Source organism: Poecilia latipinna, unplaced genomic scaffold (genome assembly GCF_001443285.1).
Source record: "Poecilia latipinna isolate Pla-1442-1.1 unplaced genomic scaffold, P_latipinna-1.0 Scaffold1974, whole genome shotgun sequence".
Lineage (NCBI taxonomy): Eukaryota > Metazoa > Chordata > Actinopteri > Cyprinodontiformes > Poeciliidae > Poecilia > Poecilia latipinna.
The window spans coordinates 63,295-80,401 of NW_015114590.1; the positions used below are offsets into that span (position 1 = coordinate 63,295).

At 39.2% G+C, this 17,107-nt stretch overlaps 1 protein-coding gene across 3 annotated transcripts; it reads right to left on the reverse strand.

Annotated features, from left to right (window-relative positions):
- Positions 1-561: 561 nt before the first annotated feature.
- Positions 562-16,490, reverse strand: vmp1 (vacuole membrane protein 1). 3 transcript variants are annotated; one of them, XM_015016028.1, is made up of 12 exons: positions 16,393-16,490; positions 15,744-15,855; positions 15,307-15,439; positions 14,866-14,956; positions 13,436-13,546; positions 8,671-8,838; positions 8,434-8,565; positions 6,881-6,961; positions 5,572-5,688; positions 4,343-4,404; positions 2,267-2,366; positions 562-1,807 (listed from the first exon to the last, which is right to left on the reverse strand). In XM_015016028.1, exons 2-12 carry the CDS (start codon positions 15,820-15,822, stop codon positions 1,664-1,666), a joined length of 1,218 nt encoding a protein of 405 aa, XP_014871514.1. In that variant the 5' UTR covers positions 15,823-15,855; positions 16,393-16,490; the 3' UTR covers positions 562-1,663. The 3 variants fall into 3 exon arrangements, with proteins under 3 accessions (XP_014871514.1, XP_014871515.1, XP_014871513.1); XM_015016029.1 differs by lacking the exon at positions 16,393-16,490 and adding an exon at positions 16,282-16,305; XM_015016027.1 differs by lacking the exon at positions 16,393-16,490 and adding an exon at positions 16,108-16,221.
- Between the last annotated feature and the right edge of the window lie 617 nt (positions 16,491-17,107).

Below are 17,107 nucleotides of genomic sequence, written 5' to 3' on the forward strand. Positions count from 1 at the left end.
TAACTTAAAAGAAAATTTTCCAATTTGATGCTTTGAAATTGGGCCTCTGTCTCTCTTCAGGAAGCTCCTGCTGTTTATGATCACAACTATTGTCCCTCATTGTGCTGTTTGCAGCTGCTCTTAGGCATGTCGGACTGAGAAGAGCTCAGCAGACCTAACCCTATACAAGATGAACAAGCTCACGAATGTGGAAACCTAAAAGTACTGATGAACCTGAAAGGCAAAAAATGGACAGAAACAAAACAGTCAGGATCTTTGGTAACTCACTTTATTTTATTTTACACAGTAGAACTGGGCAGACATGACAGCAGAGCAACAACGTGACAGGCAGGTCACCTCACATCCAACAACTGGATGTGTCGTCTCAACATAGGTTGAGCGGCTGAAAGGCCCACAGCTTCAGCCAGCTTACAGACCGCTGTTGCCATGGAAATGTGACCGCCAACACCAGTCTGATAAGCTAGCTGACGGGGTGGGAGAGTAGTTTGGGGATAGTTACAGAGCGTCTTAAAGAAAAGAACTGATTTCATGCATCAAGAGTCAGAAACATCTTAGCTGGCATAAATTGAAGGTTATTTATTGGATTAATTAGTACCAAGAGCCCAGTCAGGCTGACAGTAGTAAGGAAATGTTCCAGTCATGTTACTAAAATTTGATCTGGTTACTTACCTTGTAGGTGCTCAGTTCTTTGAGAAAATTATACATTGAAATCATGACAAGAGTAGAGCAGTTTATCAGGATGAACACTTAGGAAAGAAAACATCAAAAAATAAGACTCGGACTGAAAAAAATGTCAATTCCACATTTTATATATGATCTGACCTAAATGTACAGAATAGAAATGGGACCATTTGCTGAGATTACAATGTTACTGCCTTATTTTCTCTTTTTTTTTGTATTTTGGTTCTTGTTCACAGCAACAACTGGAATAGAAACACATCTGATCATACAGTCAAAAAATATATTTACACAATGTGCAAACCGTACATACCCCACTTTATAAGTTGATATTGCTTTTTTTTTAACCCTCCCAATCACTTTGAGCTGACGGTACTAGAAATTAAAAAAAAAAGTCTGAATATTTACCAGAAGAAAAACATGAAAACCCTGAAAAGAAACATTATCCGTTTGCAGTTATCTTGGCAGCACATCGCAAAAATAAAATCAACTCCCATCCATACATGTTACATAATTAAATAAAAATCAAGTCCTTAAGTCAAGAGCTATACTCAAGGGAATTCAGGCATTCCCAACTTGCATAAGGCATAGCATCTGATGGGCGCTGCCCTCAGCATAGCAGCTACCATCAAATCACCGCTTTACTTCTGAGGTTAATGAAAAGATTAATTTAACGTTAAAGTAACATCTTAAGACCGCTAGCAGGAGTCAGTCACGCTACACTCACGCAGAGTGAGATGAGAAGAAGAACTATAAAACTCGACAGAAACAAAACACAGCACATACATCCTCGATAGCACAAGCGCAGACTCACTCACACACACACACACACACACACACAGGCATTGAATGCCTCTGCTTCTTTTTCATCTTAATGCCTTCGGCCTCTCTGAGCAATGAAGATGGGTGAGGTTCGTTGGTAAGTTGTGAGCAGCAGCTGCAGAAACACAAGTCACTTGGATGCATGAGGCGCTTTGCTTCGCCATCACTTGCTCTTCTCTTCGGAGTGCCTCAGCTGCTGGAGCCGTTTGGCGTAGCTCTGAGCCATGGAGTTGATGATGGAGATGACAAAGTAGCAAACCATGACAAGCACCACCTTCTCAAACACCCACGACAGCCAGTTCTCATCCTGGAAAACCCCAAATGGTACAAAAATATGGTATAAGTTGCACTCATTTCTGCAAACCAGATTATGAGTAGACAAAACCAGCTGGTGCTGTACTTATGTGTGTTTATGAGGCGAGGCTAGTAAAACTGTGTGTTTGTACTTTCTTCTAAGTAAATTATAATTTCTTTTACAATATTTATATTAAACAAAATGCTGGTGTGAAGGAAAAAAAATACGTGCCCACCACACAATGTGCCCACCAGAGGGCGATATGTTTAGAATCAGAAACTGGATTTTAAATACTTTACTTTAATCTGTTTAGAAACATTTGCTATGCACATTTCTAAACTCTGACAGAGCTACTCTGTCCTAACATTTCCTAATTTCGTATATCTGTCATATCAAAGCCTCCCAGGTTTCACGCATTAATAGAGGGGAAAAAAAGAAAGGATTGTAGAAAGTAAAAGCTAATGTTCTTACCGCTGGTCCATTCTTTCCAGCATGGTGCAGCTTGGTCTTCTGGGCTTCCAGGTACTGACTGAAGGGCTTCTGGAGTGATGGTCCTATTGTAGGAACAGACCTGGAATAGCAAAAGTGGAAAAAAAAAAAAAGACTTATAACTCACCAACCAAGCAGTCCCAATAAAAACTTTGAAAGCTGGAAATAAAAGTCCTGATTCACTGGGCCAACCAGCAGCATCCGAGGCCCCATCCTACAGACGGGCCCCGTGCTGCAGCTGCCACCACCTCTAATTGTTACTGTGAGAAGGAGTAGGCAGCAGAGAGGAATGAAGCAGAAACTCCTCTGTCCTTCTTTTATATTCTTAAGCTCTCTATAAGAGTCTGTGTCAGCCCCCTTCAACCAGGAAGTGAGTCGACATGATGTCATCACCTTTACCACCACTGGTGCTTTCATGGTGGAAAGACAGCCAATCAGTGTCTGCTAATTTCCCTATTAGGCAGGAGTGGAAGCGCTCACCGGGGGCCAGTCATAACGAACACCGCTTTAACGCTTCCTCGAGTCAGAGGTAGGGTTTGTTGAGGTGGCTCTCTACATGCTGGTAAAGTGAAACGGAGCTTGAATGGAACATCTATCATATCGCCAAACTTATAATTACCCTCAACGGAAAGAAAAACTGCTGCAGCCTGTAGACAGTCCTCCTGAATTCAGCCAGGATGTAAACATGTTGTCTGGACTTGACTAGACTAAGCAAAAGGAAGTGCGATAACAAGCACCAAATGCGGAGAGGGTAATTCCTGCTGCTGAATAACACTCAACTTGAGTGACTCAAGGTTATCTCTCCAGCCTTACACACAAACAAACATGATTTTAGACAGACATGAAATTAAGCGAAATACCCATATCAGCAAAAGGCTCCATTTGTACAAATCATAGCGAGTCACCAGGGATGATCTTCATGGGAAAGAACCTTGTAAGCAACTAGAGCAGGAAAGAAAATGTTTTTTTTGTCTAAATATGGTCAAAGTTACTAGCTTGCTGATTCATATTGATGACCACGGTTCTGTGAATTTGTATTTGCGTGGTTTTTCATGTTGAGAACTCACAAACTTCAATATAATTCATTGGTTTTTATAATGTTTTTCTATGGGTTTAGTGGACTTTTATTCAAGCTTGACAGGAAGAAGTGAGAGAAGAGGAAGGCATGCAGTGAAAAGCCCAGGGCAGGGAATTGAACCACTGACCCAAGTGGCACCCCATTTACTGGGTTTTTAAGTGGCAGACTAAAAGTTTATAGTTTTAAAGTGGAAGATTTTTTTTTTTTTTAGATATAAAACAATATTGCAAACGTCTCATAGGACACATTATACAAAGATTCAAAATATGGAGGTGGAAAGCTGAATCAAAAGTGGTTGTAATGGTTTAAGAAGGTTAAATCCACTTCTCAGATTTTAGTTGTAAATGAAATTAAAAACCAGGCATCATGTTTCTTCCACTTCACAATCTAACATCACTTTATGTTTCTTTTTCACACAAAGTCACACAAAGAGTTGTGGTCAACTGCTGCAGAGCACTTCATCTTTTAATATCAGTTCACAGTTTTAAAGTTATATGAAAGAAATCTGCTTGATGAACAGAACTTCCTGAAAAAAATTAAAAACTTTTGCTTTTATTTCATAAAATAAATAAATAAATAAATAAAAACCCCAGCTAATCCTAGCAGCTGTATTGATTCTGTTGCCTGAACAGCAGGCGGGTCGTTCAAGTCTGTGCTTGCGTTTCCTGCCTTGTTCGATCATCCCGTCAGTCAGAGCTGAAACCCCATGAGTCAAATCATCCTGTTTTGAATGTGACCTCATACTTTTGGCCAGCAGTGCAGCAGAGATGGATTGCATGTGTGTGTGGGGGTAATACCTTGATATCTACTCCTACGCAGTGAAAGCGTTTATTCATATGGGACCCCATCCCCCTCGACCCATCAGCAGTCAGAAATGCATGGGAAAAAGTTGACGAACGCATTCCTAACCGTAAAAACCAAACCAAAAGACATCGGTTTTACAAAGAAAAAAGGTTTTTCAACCGTTCTCACACACTTACCCGATGAGTGACACCATCTGCTCCACTATGTGCTTGCTGAAGGTAATGATAACAAAAAGTTTCTGTGGAGGAAAAGATACTGATCAGCATTTTTGACTGACAAAGTACAAAGATTTCTACAAAAGAAATTCACTGGTTAAAAAAACAAACAAACAAAAAAAAACAAAAAACAATTTAAAGTCTGTCTTTTTGACAGAACTACTGTTGAACAGCCGAGAGTCACTGAGGCTTATAGACACCAATTAGAAAACTCAAACCTGGCTCTTAAGCAACATTTCAGGCTGTGAGGGGGTTTGTGTGGTTTGCAAACAACCAAAGCAGAAGGGCGGGGGGCACAAAACCACATTATTTTCCCCCTCCGGTTCTGAAACTGATCAGCTTTAAACGGCATGACACACAGCCCCCCTGGACAAGATCAGACAGGATAAATCATGTGATGTCTGAGAAGTTCAAGGTACAGAAATGGGTCTCCCCTGCAGCTTTTAAAGTCTGCTCCATTTCCTTTTTACCTTCTCATGTCCACTCGGTGTGGCCCGGACCCCCACTCCCCACCCCACAGGAAGAGGTGACCTTCTCGGGTGAGATCACTGACTGGTACCACCAGGAGATGGGTTTGTTCGGTTAGAATGGCGAGTCACTTAGAAAAAAAAACAGACAGCCCCTCATTGTCTAGGTTTATATTAGTCACTGGTGTGAGACTCTCAACTCCACTCTGTATAATTAAAAAAATTATTTTCTGATTGGCTTTTTTGTGTCATTCCAAACTCTTGTTAAAAACTTCTTCCGAAGGTTTCCTCCTTTCATCTCGGAGCCTCTTTAAGAGGTCTGGAAACTTGCTACGGCTAAAACAAGACGAAGGAAAACCCCAGAGGAGCAGCTCAGCCACTGGTGAGAGTCAACCAGAAGTGCACAATTAGGAGTTTCATAGTAACCATCTCATGATCTCAGCACACGGCTTCATCTTTCCCACAACCCTTTGAGGTTCTGGAGATTTATCAAAACACACCAGTCAGCAGTGAATCCTTTTCTCCTAAAGTGTAATTTCTGATATGCTGTATTGTGCTGTGGTTAGACAGCCGTGATGAAATGATTCAAGAGGATGAATCATATCAGAAGATGTTTCTACGAGGGTGTGAAGGTGTGCCAGTATCGTTTCTTAAGAACAACGGAACAAACCAGAGCCAGAGCTCTGAACCACCTTAGATGAGCCTTTCATCTGCTCCACTGACCTGTATGTGCATCTTGATAATGGCTTTCCCGATCAGAGTTGCTCCAAAGAAAGTCCAGAAGGGAACCAGGAAATGCCCACAGGTTATTCCCGCCAAGTCAAAGAGAGGATTGGGAATCTGAAAAAATGCACAAGAAAATTAACTTCTTTCATATCAACACAATTTAGCTCAGTAAGAGTGACATGATGAAAATAAACTCATGAACCTTTTCATATTTCATGTATTTTTTTTTTTTAGATTTTTTTTGTGACACATAATTGTCAATCATGATGGAAATTTTTTTTTCTTCCAAATTTTAATATCTGTAAACAATCGTTTTCCACTGCGAAGAGAGAAGTGCCGAGCCGAACAAGGCGGCTGTTCGTGTTAATTCAATTTTTGGAATTGTGTCCAACACAGACTGATTGGCTTTCTTCACTTCCTCCTCTGCCATTGCTAAAAACTACAGGCAGGCTGCAATTCTAAAAGAGCATAGGAAATGGACATCATCCTTTAAGACTTCTCCTTCTGTCTGCCGATTGGCCTGGTCAATAATCGACTGGACGGAATCCAAGTGAATGGGAGAAAACCCAGATCGTACAGTAACTGAGCAGGAGGACAATGGCCAGCCTACTTGTGAGTAATCAGTTGTTCTGTTTAAGGCCTCATGGTTTGTGAACAAACCACTTAAGACCAGAGAACGCAGCAGATATACCAGGGATGAAGTCTGAGGATCTCAAGAAGAACTTGAATGAAGGAAAAGTGCAGCACAAATGCAAATCTGGCTTTTAGCAAGAAGATGAACATTGTTGAACAAAAGGCATCAGAATGTTTGCAGTTTGCTACGTTGAACATATTGTAGCCGGTGTGTAGGATGGAAGGATTATTGAAGAAAACCTGTTAGATGCTTCAGAAGAAAAGACTGAGTTCAGAACCGTCATCCAGAGCTAAGAGGTGACGGTTTATATCAGTACTTTCATGTTAGACCGGCTCAGTGAAATTCAGAACTGGACTGGAGCAGCTGATGTTCACAGACGTCTTTCATTCAATCTGCGTGTGTGAGTTATTTTGGGAACAAACATGGACATAAATTTATGTAGATGTGCAAAGAGAGTTACTCTACATGACTAGCAGCTGCAACTGCTGACGAAGGGAGGTGGCCGAACACATCGACTCATGGAGACTGAAAATAAATCCACGCCACAATTTTCATATTTTTATGTTTGGCAAAAAGAGAACTGTACATATTTTTCCTTCCTCTTAATGTGAGGTTAAATACTTTGTATGTCAACTAAAATATGAAAAAAAAAGAAGAAATCTCTCTACTTACTGAGGCACAAGCCAAGATTCCAAAGAATCCCACTTTTTGCACCATGTGCTGAACTCCCAGTTTTGCTCTTGTAACAAAATCCTGCAAAGCAAATTGAAAATGCATTTTAATGTGGGATTGCAGTCAGACATGACTAGATACATTTGTAAGACTTTCACAACCCATGTTATTTTAAATCTTTTTATTCAATCACACATATTTAACATATAATTTAAGATCTTTGAAAACATAATCCCCCTTCCTTTTTTTTTTTTTTTTTGCTTAAATAAATCAATGCACTTTCTTGTGGTTTTTATTACACCATTTTACTGTAAGAGCATAATGAGGAACACGAGCCTTGGTCAAAAGGTCTGTGGTGAACTATCTCCTATTTTAGAGCTTTGTAATTTTTGCTTTTCTTCTCTCCGTTTGGTGACTCTTGTGGCGTTTTGCTCAAATCTGTGTGGTATAAAAGTGCCACAGCTCTTCTGATTGCATCTGTACTCCTGCAGGGGGGTAAAACTCTGTGGTTTTTCTGTAAAGATCACCGCCGGAGCAGGAAGGCAATTAAGAGGCCGTTTGAAAACCTGCTGGCACAGTTCAACATTAATTTGGAAAAAACAAGTTTTTGTTTTTTTGTTTTATAACAAACACACATGCCAACATTATTAAATACATTTTTAATTCAGGTCAGTTGATAAAGTTGGTTTCTCACAGAATTTACCGCCACAATTCAGAACGTGTGGTAAATATCCGCCAACTTTCTGAGCTCGTTTTCCAATTAAATATATTTTTATTGTTTACAGAGAACATCATTATTCTGTAATTTTCCTCAACAGCGGCTCATCAGCCAGCTCTTCACTTCTCACACTATAAACAGGAGGAGACGGTGAAAAAACGCAGGTGCAGGGATCCTTCCACGCGGTGAAGTGGGACTAAGTGATGGAGACAATGTCTCCAGTTTTTGGTAATCTCTGTCCTGCTGACTCAGCATCTGATCCAAGCGTTCTCCAGTCATGTGAACTCTCTTCCTGACAGCGCTGTCTGTCATTCAAATTAGAGGCCGGTGAGAAGAGCAGAGGGAGATGGAGGGAGGCAACGAGAGCGAAGCCCGAGGGATGATTAAAGAGGGAGCTGAGCTCGGGGTGACTCACCCACGAACACACAGATTTACTGGAAGTGCAGGGAAGGAGGGGCTGCGCTGAAGTCACACGCTTACTCAGGACCAATCAGAGGCCTGCTTGGCCTTGTTCCTTTGTTCATTTAGAAAATTAGGGCAAATTAAATAAGAATCATATCTTACTGAGGTGATGAGTAATGAGTAAATAGCTATGATGAGGGGAGAAACCACACAGATAAAACTTAAACATCAGTTTAGTTACAGAGCTTTAGAAATGAAGACTAAAGAAAAGAAAGCCAGTAGCTGTTTTAAAATCAGTAAGAAATAATATACATCCACTGAGATAATATACAAAACAATAATATTCACGCAACAATGTAGACAATATTCTAAAAGAGAATATTTATAAGCAATCAAAAACCACTTCATAAACATGAGCGTTGATCTTTCTGACCTGTGCGTCCTCTGCTTGCTCGAGCATCTCCTCAAATTCCTCGTAATCCTCATCATCTGGATCAGTTCCTGACTGACGAGCCGCTCTGGCCATAAAGTATGGAGGCAGCTCTCCGATGGCCGTCCCCGCGCCCTAAACAGACACAGCTGCAGTCGGTGTACATTCACATTTTTCTGATTTGTTTGCACGTTTGACCAGTGAAACTGTCAGGTCTCTCTTGTCGCGTCCACCACTCACCCACATGCAGGCCTCCAGCCGGACCTTGGACATAATTGAGAAGATGGAGATGCTGTCCTCCAGGCCTCCGTCTTGGGGACAGATGATCTGGTCGGGGTACGGAGGCTCTGGGAAGTCTATGGATCCACATTCATATGCTGCCAGGGTGACTGAAGCTATGTGAGGACCCTGAGAGAGAAATCCATGAGACCGAGACTTCAACATGCATGGAAAATGTCGGGAAATATGAAGAGCTTAAATATGGCTGCACAAATGATGCCATTCATGTTAGGTTTTAGGTTTAAATAACCACAGAAACAACTGCATCTGCTAAAACGTCGTAAGTAAGTTTCCACTAAATAAGCAGCGGGCACTAACAGCAATTCAACTATTCCCAGCTTCCTAGGCTCTTAGTATTTCTGATGAAGGGCCCTCAAGTTTCCTTCCACAGAGAACATTTTAATTTTCTCAAACCTTTTCAGTAAATTGTCTTATTTAATCAAGTCCTTCCAGTTTGCAGCTTCCCACCAATAAGTATAATTCTGATTGATCCTTTTTGAATGGTGAGCTAACAGCATCCACCCTCCCACAGAGACACACAGATTGGAGCCGAGTCATACAATGAGTCTCTTGACAGGAAGATCATCGTTTGTCTTTAAAGATTTCTGATTAAACTAGCTCACCTGGCCTCACCTGTGCAGCTGGCCCACCTGCATGTAAAGCACAGATAATCCTTTATGGCTTCAACACTGACAGGCAATGGACAGGCCACCATAAGCCATTGCTGACAAAAAAAAGCCTTCAGCTCAACTGCAGACACACATGACGATTCTTAGGTCTCACAACACACTTTTTCAAACCAAAGACTTGATTTATCAAGAAACAAGCAGCCAGTGTCTGACTCTAATAAAAGGAAAACAATTAAAACAAAGGAGAAAGGAGTTTTCCTTAATGAAACCGTCACTCCCAGTTACCAAGCACAGATCCGGGATTTACACTCAAAACAGCACTTTATTAATTCTTGCAAGATTGAGGAAAGCAGACATGAGTCACTGAGACTCAGAGTCTGTTCAGCCTGTTCTAACTGGTCAACAGAGTTAACATCTCATGACAGAGTTAACGCTGGGAGGCCTCACGTGAGGTTTCTCCCCTGAGGTGGGGGGAGGCAACAGACTGTCTGTATCGGATCAGCAGCAATGTCACTCTGAGAATGGTGACAAAGACCGAACTCTGACCCTCAGGGAGAGCGTCATCCTTATCCTAACGGGGTGAAAATGCATTGAATGCAGACGTCTGACAAGTCAAAAAACATCTTGATATAAAGGAATCTCTTAGAAACATCAAAAAAGTGAGATCAGATGCATCCTTGATGCAAAACTTCTCCCACACAAACAGAACGTCTGCAAGTTTCAGAAAGTTAAATGTAGAACTTAATTTCAGATCAGGAGCCATTATTTACAATTAACTTATATTATTAATCATTTCAACTTCCTTGAAAACACAGTTAATACAGGTATCATCTTGTGTTCTGTGCTCTAGCATGAATGTCTGTTGGTTTAACACCGTTTTAAAGCCTTAAAACACAGGATACTGTCAGATCAAATCTGTTATGAACAGGTGATTTATTTTTCTTATAAAAATTAGATTAAATACACTCTCTGCTGATCAAGGAGCTGTTTAAGGTAACAAAAACCTTTTGATTTGCACTAATGAGTCAGCTGCAGGAGCAAAAGTACTTTTGCAGGCTCCCAGGGAATGTCTGGAGATAAAATCTTCAATAAAGTCTTTGATAGTTTTATCACAATCTGAATTCCTCAGCTGAAGCCCCAAGACATGAAAATGAATCCTACCAAAAAAAAAAAAAAAAAAAAAATTAAAAACTATTTAAGGGAAAGAGTAGTTAATAAACAGTTGTAGAAATCTAAGATGTAGGTAAGTTGAATCTAAGATATGGTGTAGATTAGCAGACATTTAAGGAACTGAAATGAAAGTTATTAATTTGAGACTTTGGTAAAAACAAACAAAAAAAAAAAAGGTCATAAAAAGGTCAGTTTTCTTCAAGGTAAGATATTTGTTGAAGCATTGGCAAAACAACCTTTTTGTTTTTTACAACTCTTACTGTAATATTTTTGGTAATTATTTTAAATATATATATTTATGTATACTGTAGTGATAATCTGACAGTATTTCAATTAAACTTGTGTGAAAGACTGACAAAAAAATAAGATGCTTCATTTTTAAACAGACATAATATTTAAATGTCTTACACAAACATATTAAGTAGTACTAGAGGATCAGCACTGAAACATCATGATGAATCACCATGGTGATGACCAAACCCCATGATCTAATCCTCTCCATGGGGCTCCTGGATTGAGGCAAATCCACAGAAACTGTGTGTGGTTTACATTCAGATTGTCACATGAAATATAAATAACTGTGACTGTGACACGGTTGCATTGTCAAGATGAAGTAAATCTAGTGCAAAGAAAAAGGGGAACTAGTCTCGTGAGAAGCAGCCTTGTATCATGTGATAAACTTTCAGTTTCTCAGTGAAGGATTTAAATAGTTGCAGTAATTTGGGGACAGTTGAATGTGTGTAACAAATCAGGATATACAGTGAGAATCATTTTAATGGACCAAATCAGTTTGTCCATATGTGACCTTTAAAACAGTTTCCAACAGAAGAGATTAAGCCCAGAAGCTGTATAAAAACGATATAATTAAATTTAATCTTTTTTTTTTTTCCAGAAAGCTGATGCTCCAATAAGGAGATTGAAATGTAAGGATAAAATGAAAATTTATAAAAACAAATTCATAGTTGTATGTACAATAATTGGCAGAAAATCAAAGAAGACAGAACTGGACAAAGAAAATTATCAAGATGAAGCCATATTATATATATATATATTTTTTTTTTTTTTATTAAACCAACTACATGCAATAATACAATATGATTAATTGGACTTACTATTGCCAAGTATGTATCAATGCAGTTGCTTTGTAACTGCTGTAAACACATTTGAATTAGTTTTTAAAGCAACATTTATGCTTGAAAAGCTCCAGACTGAAGGCTTTGATAGCTGTATAGAAATTATAAACCGTTTTGAATAAGATTTTTTTTATTGCAAGAAAATACTGTTACATCTTTGTCAGTTCACATCACCTGCGCCTCCCTTCTGATTATATACAACTGAGTGTTAATCAAAATTTTATTAGAAAGTTTCTTAATTAATTACCAGAGTAGAATACTAATTATGTTATTTTAGTAATAAAAAGTAAGACCTTGAAATGATATAATCTACGTAGTGTTGCAAAGCCTGACAAATGTGTTTTGTCTCTGTACCCTCACGATGTTGATGCCATGATAGAGCTGTTGCCACTTCTATTTTGACCCTTTGAACACAATGTACCATAAATAATGGTTTAAGGACACATAGTGAACATTTGTTAGGAACAACAAGGTGTTTTTGTTTGTTAAAGAAATTACACAGAAGTTACAAAGACAGACTTTATGACCTTTGGAGAGATGGTGCAGTGGAAACATGAGTCAATTCCAGTGGAACTGCCCACACCTTGAGCCTAGGCCCTGGTGGTAAAATATGATCTTTTAATGAATGATTTTGTGGTCAAACTTAAAATAATATAAAATCAGTTAACTGGCATCAGGATGGTGCAAAGGTATGTGGTGATGATACAATTAATAAAACACAAAGTTGAGAAGAATTGAAGTCACACTTCCTCTGCATTATGGAGCAGATGCAGAACCAAAAGCAGACAAAAATCCCCAAAACAAAACCTTAAGTACCTGAATGATGAACGCAAGTAAACCAAGACAGAAGAATGAAGTGAAACAAATCCAAACTGATCCTGATCAAAAAAATATTAATGTTTAGGATATTTCTGAAAACTGAAAGGTCACCCATGTGGATTTCTTATGATTTGGTTGCAGTGGAAATAGTAAAGGGAATTGAGCAGGACCACATGTTGGACACTGAACACCTCAAAGTGGACAAGCTTTGCCAACTTTCTTCCACTCTTTAATTAAGCTAAAGTCTACTTCTGACCACATTTAAGAGAAATGACACACACTTCCAGTGACTCGGTTAATGTAGTCACTCTCAGACAAGCGTCAGCGGGCAAGCCAAAGGTCCCTCCCTGTTAACCTTAGATTGATGGGTATTTTGACTCAGACTGACTTATTTCTGGGTTTGGAGGATGGCGCCATCATCTGGCAACAACAGGGATAGGCTTATAATAGTAGTAGTTCTGGTTATTCTCAAATATCTCCGAGCTTGGTTGCTTTGTGTCATTTCAGTCCAAAAATAAAGCCACTACTGAGTAGGAGATAGAAAAAGTATACATGCTAAGCCAAGAAGATTAGCCCTCCACTTCTCACTAAATGGACGTCATAAAGACTACTATGGCAATATTGTTAGAGTTAAGGTTAGTTCCTGAAAAGGTAATATCTTTTATTGGCCTTTAGGATAACATTCCAATGCTTTTCAAGCAAATGCATATTTGAATATCAAAGTTGAGAAATGGCACTTTACACATCAAGTTTATTTAACTTTTTCATGAGTGAATCTGACAAAACAGAAATAAACATCTAGAAATGTGGACTTGTAGGTATTTAAAGTGTAAGCTGTTATCAGTAAAGCCTAAAGGTATTCTGTTATCTTTACATGTGTATGTAAATTTAAAAGAAAGGCCCATTTTTCTTTGGAGCCGTTTTCTGTTAAAAATGTTTTGCATAACCAGGAACATGCCATTGATTTTCTCTTACCAGATAAAGGAGGAACGTGTGCAGACCAGTCCCCAGTCCCACAGAGGACAGGATCCCCAGGCCCACCCAGTAGGCACACCACAGGACCTTCTTCTCCAGGTACTGGACATACTGTCAGGGAATGATAAGAGAATGAAAAATAAATACTTCAGGAAACAGAAAAGTCGGTTGAATGTGGGATTGTGACGCAACGTATTCCTCAATGATAAAGTTTCATTTAGATAAAAAATACAAATGAATTTTTTTTTTTTAAGATGGATACAACTTTAGTGTTCCTGTCGAACATTTCAAAATATGAAGTCCATTTAAAAAAACGAGATATTATAATCAGATAACATTCAAGACATTTCTAGAAGTTCACAGGAGTGGGATATCCCAACAAATTCACCCAATGTCGGGAAGTGCACCACTCAGAGAAACTGTAAGAAATCCAAGAGTTGCATCTCAAACTCTACATGTAAAATGTTGCTCATGACAATACAATTAGAAACAGTCGGAACATCAGGTTCTCAAATGAAGGCGTTTCCTCCCTCATAAAGAGAAGCTAACATAATTTAAGTTTGCAGAGTTTGATCTGAATGGGACTCCTGGAACAACGACCGTGGGATATGCGAGGCAGAAATGTTTGGACATAACACGCATCATGTTTTACAAAAACAAACCCATAAATACACCTCACACCAACTGTCAAGCATGGTGGTGGGTGAATGGTGATTTGCCAGCTGTGTGCTTTCTGAAAAGACCAGAGGGTTCAAGTCAACACTCTGCTGTTACACCTCAGTGACCGAGTGAAGTCTTCGCAGACCTTTATCAGCTGACCTGCGTAGGAGTGAGACCTCAACTGTGTGATGATGACAAAGGGCCAGAGTGATCAGTCAGCTGGGGGAGTTGCAGCAAAAACGCACTTCGCCCAGGCTGGTTTCTCACTACTAACACATTGAATTGTGCTGAAGTTCCCCAAGACAGAAAAGACCACAGGATTTCATGAAATTGTTGTGTCCTCAGTGGTTGTGATTCTTGGAAATAAAACAAAACTAATAAGGTGTTGCAAGCCATTGGCAAGTTTTAACTCTTTAGAACTGGGAGATATACGACTCTAAAATGTTTTGCTGGATGTAACTTTATACTACTTTGTCAACTACTTGATATTCACTCCTTTTAACTCATTAATTCTCTGCAGCGCTTCTCTGCTTTAACTGAACCTCGACAGCGAAATGCACTGATTAACCCGCAAACAAAACTTCCAGCCAGCTATAAGTGTGACCAAAGGTTACTTGCCAACAGTGTTCAGGTCATAGTCTATCTACACAAGGTTTCTGTAAGCAAAGTCTAAGATGATAAAAAACCGAATTATCATCAACTGTTTCACAGTTTCCGATGAGGCAGTGGAGTTCATTTATGTTGCAAAAAAACAGAAAGTAAAGTCTCACCGTTTGGTGTGATCCATCAGTGGAGTAAGTGATCGAGAACAGGAAGCATAACAACAAAAATACAAACACTGTGCCTCGCCGGTGCCAAAGCCTGTGTGTAAAAACAAGAGAACAAAATGATCAGCTTCCAAATATGCTAGTTGATCAAGTATAACCAGTCTCTATTAAACAGTCTTATGACATTAGTTTTGTTTTCAAATTGGATTAAAATTAATCTAGACTGCATTACTTTATCTGTCATAAATATTTTTGAGCTGTCTAAAAGGTAAAATGTAAAAATAGTACAAGGTCATCAGCGGCTGTGACTGATTTATCAGCAGGAAACCTCCGAGTTGTTTCAAAAGGAAATAAATATGTCGCAACTACAGATATGTACCAGCACAACCTCAACAGAGCAGTGCAAAAGCAAAGACCCAGTAGCAAAACCTGTTTGAGGCTTACTCAAAAGTCCATTCCTTTAGCTTCACGAGGGTCTCCAGAAGAAAATAGCGTAGAGTGACAACTGGCCTCCTCCACAGCACTAGAGACAGACGATCCTCCTTGTCTTTCTGCCGTCTCTCTCTCAATAACAAGTCTGAAGGGCAAACAGAGCTTGAATCATCTTGAGTTTCAGTACAACTAATAGGCTCATTAACTACTACATCCTGTGGAACTGCTAAAGCCAAATACATAATAAAGGTTGTAGCCAGAGGTCTGTCTCTTTTGTTGTCATGCGGTGAGTTGTCAACACGGGTTAAAAACTGAAAGTAGCCCGAAATGAAACTGCTGAAGCAATTTTATGACACCGATATGAGGCTGTTGTTAGCAATGAAAACACCAGTGTTAAAATGAGCTAAACTTTTTAGATCGTCTTCGGCCCTTAAACCTTTCCCACTAACCTGTGGACTTGCCGTTCTGTTTATCTTTGGGTCCTGCTCGTTTTTGAGGCTGCTCACAGCTTGCTCCATTGGCTGCCATCTCACTGTCACAGTTTCTAGCTGTTTAGGCAGTCTACAAGGGAAACAGACGAACAAAAAGCTGTTAAGTTTCGCATTCATCGGGGATCTTTGTGTCCAAGCAGAAAAAAAGGAACAGTCTGTGACGGGACTCCGTGGAGGAGTAACATCATAATTTGCGGCTCTTGAGCAATAACCTGTCAAAGTATAAAGCCGGGTAGCTCACGTTTCTGTTCGTGGCGAAAAAGATAAGAGAGAAGCCACACAAATAAAGACAGATGAGAAATATATTACCAAACAGACTTACAAAAATAACGAATAAAGCTAATTGGAAGAAACGTCTCTTTGTAGGTCAGTCTGTAACAGGATACGAAGTCAAATGCGCTGATTCCACAACCGTCCACATGCTAACCGGCTAGCCAACAGGGACACCGGAAGCCTTTACATTTAAATACGAGCTGTACATTTAATTACTACTCACCTTGTTTGTAGATTAACATATAAACTTATACTATACTATAATAACAAGAAAGCAAAAGAAAAAAAGGTGATAACCAATTATTTTTGGTTAAATAAATCAGTACCACCGTACCTCTTTCCTGTCTTCTTCACCCGGAAACACAAATCTTGGACGTGTCAAAATAAAAGCTAAACTATATTGATTCTCAACCAGTTAAATACTTAATATTAACAAAAACGAAGAATCAGTTTTCCTTTTGAATTTAAGATCTTTGATTTTTCAGGTGGGACAATTTTGCTTCAAATTGCAAATATTACAAAATAAATGAAAGACGTGTTTCCGTTATAAGCATGTTGCTGTCCAATAGGAAGCTGACAAATTTAGTTGGAAAATGTAACCATGACAACGCAAAGCTTCGTATGTCTTATGGTGTGTACCACCACTTGCTTAAACTATATATATATAAATAATTATTATATATCATTATATATAATACTTTTTATTTTATATATATATATATATATATACATACACACACACACACACTGATAGGTATTTTTCTCAAACCTACATAAAAAGACCACAGACAACGTATATGAATTTTATAGACAAAGCTTTTGCAAAAGGAGAACTCTCCGCCACTGCCTGACAGGCCGTTCACAGAGAGTTCTGGTCTGCTTTCGCGTGAGCCCCTGTTTTATTGTCAAGCAGAACAGCCAGAAAAAAACAACAAAGGTCGTAAAACTTCTAACCTAAACAAACCAGCAACTCAGTTCCAGGTGTGATATCTGATCTACGATCTGAGCCCAGTTCAGCTCTAGGTCAAACTGTCAACAAAGAGGGAGGA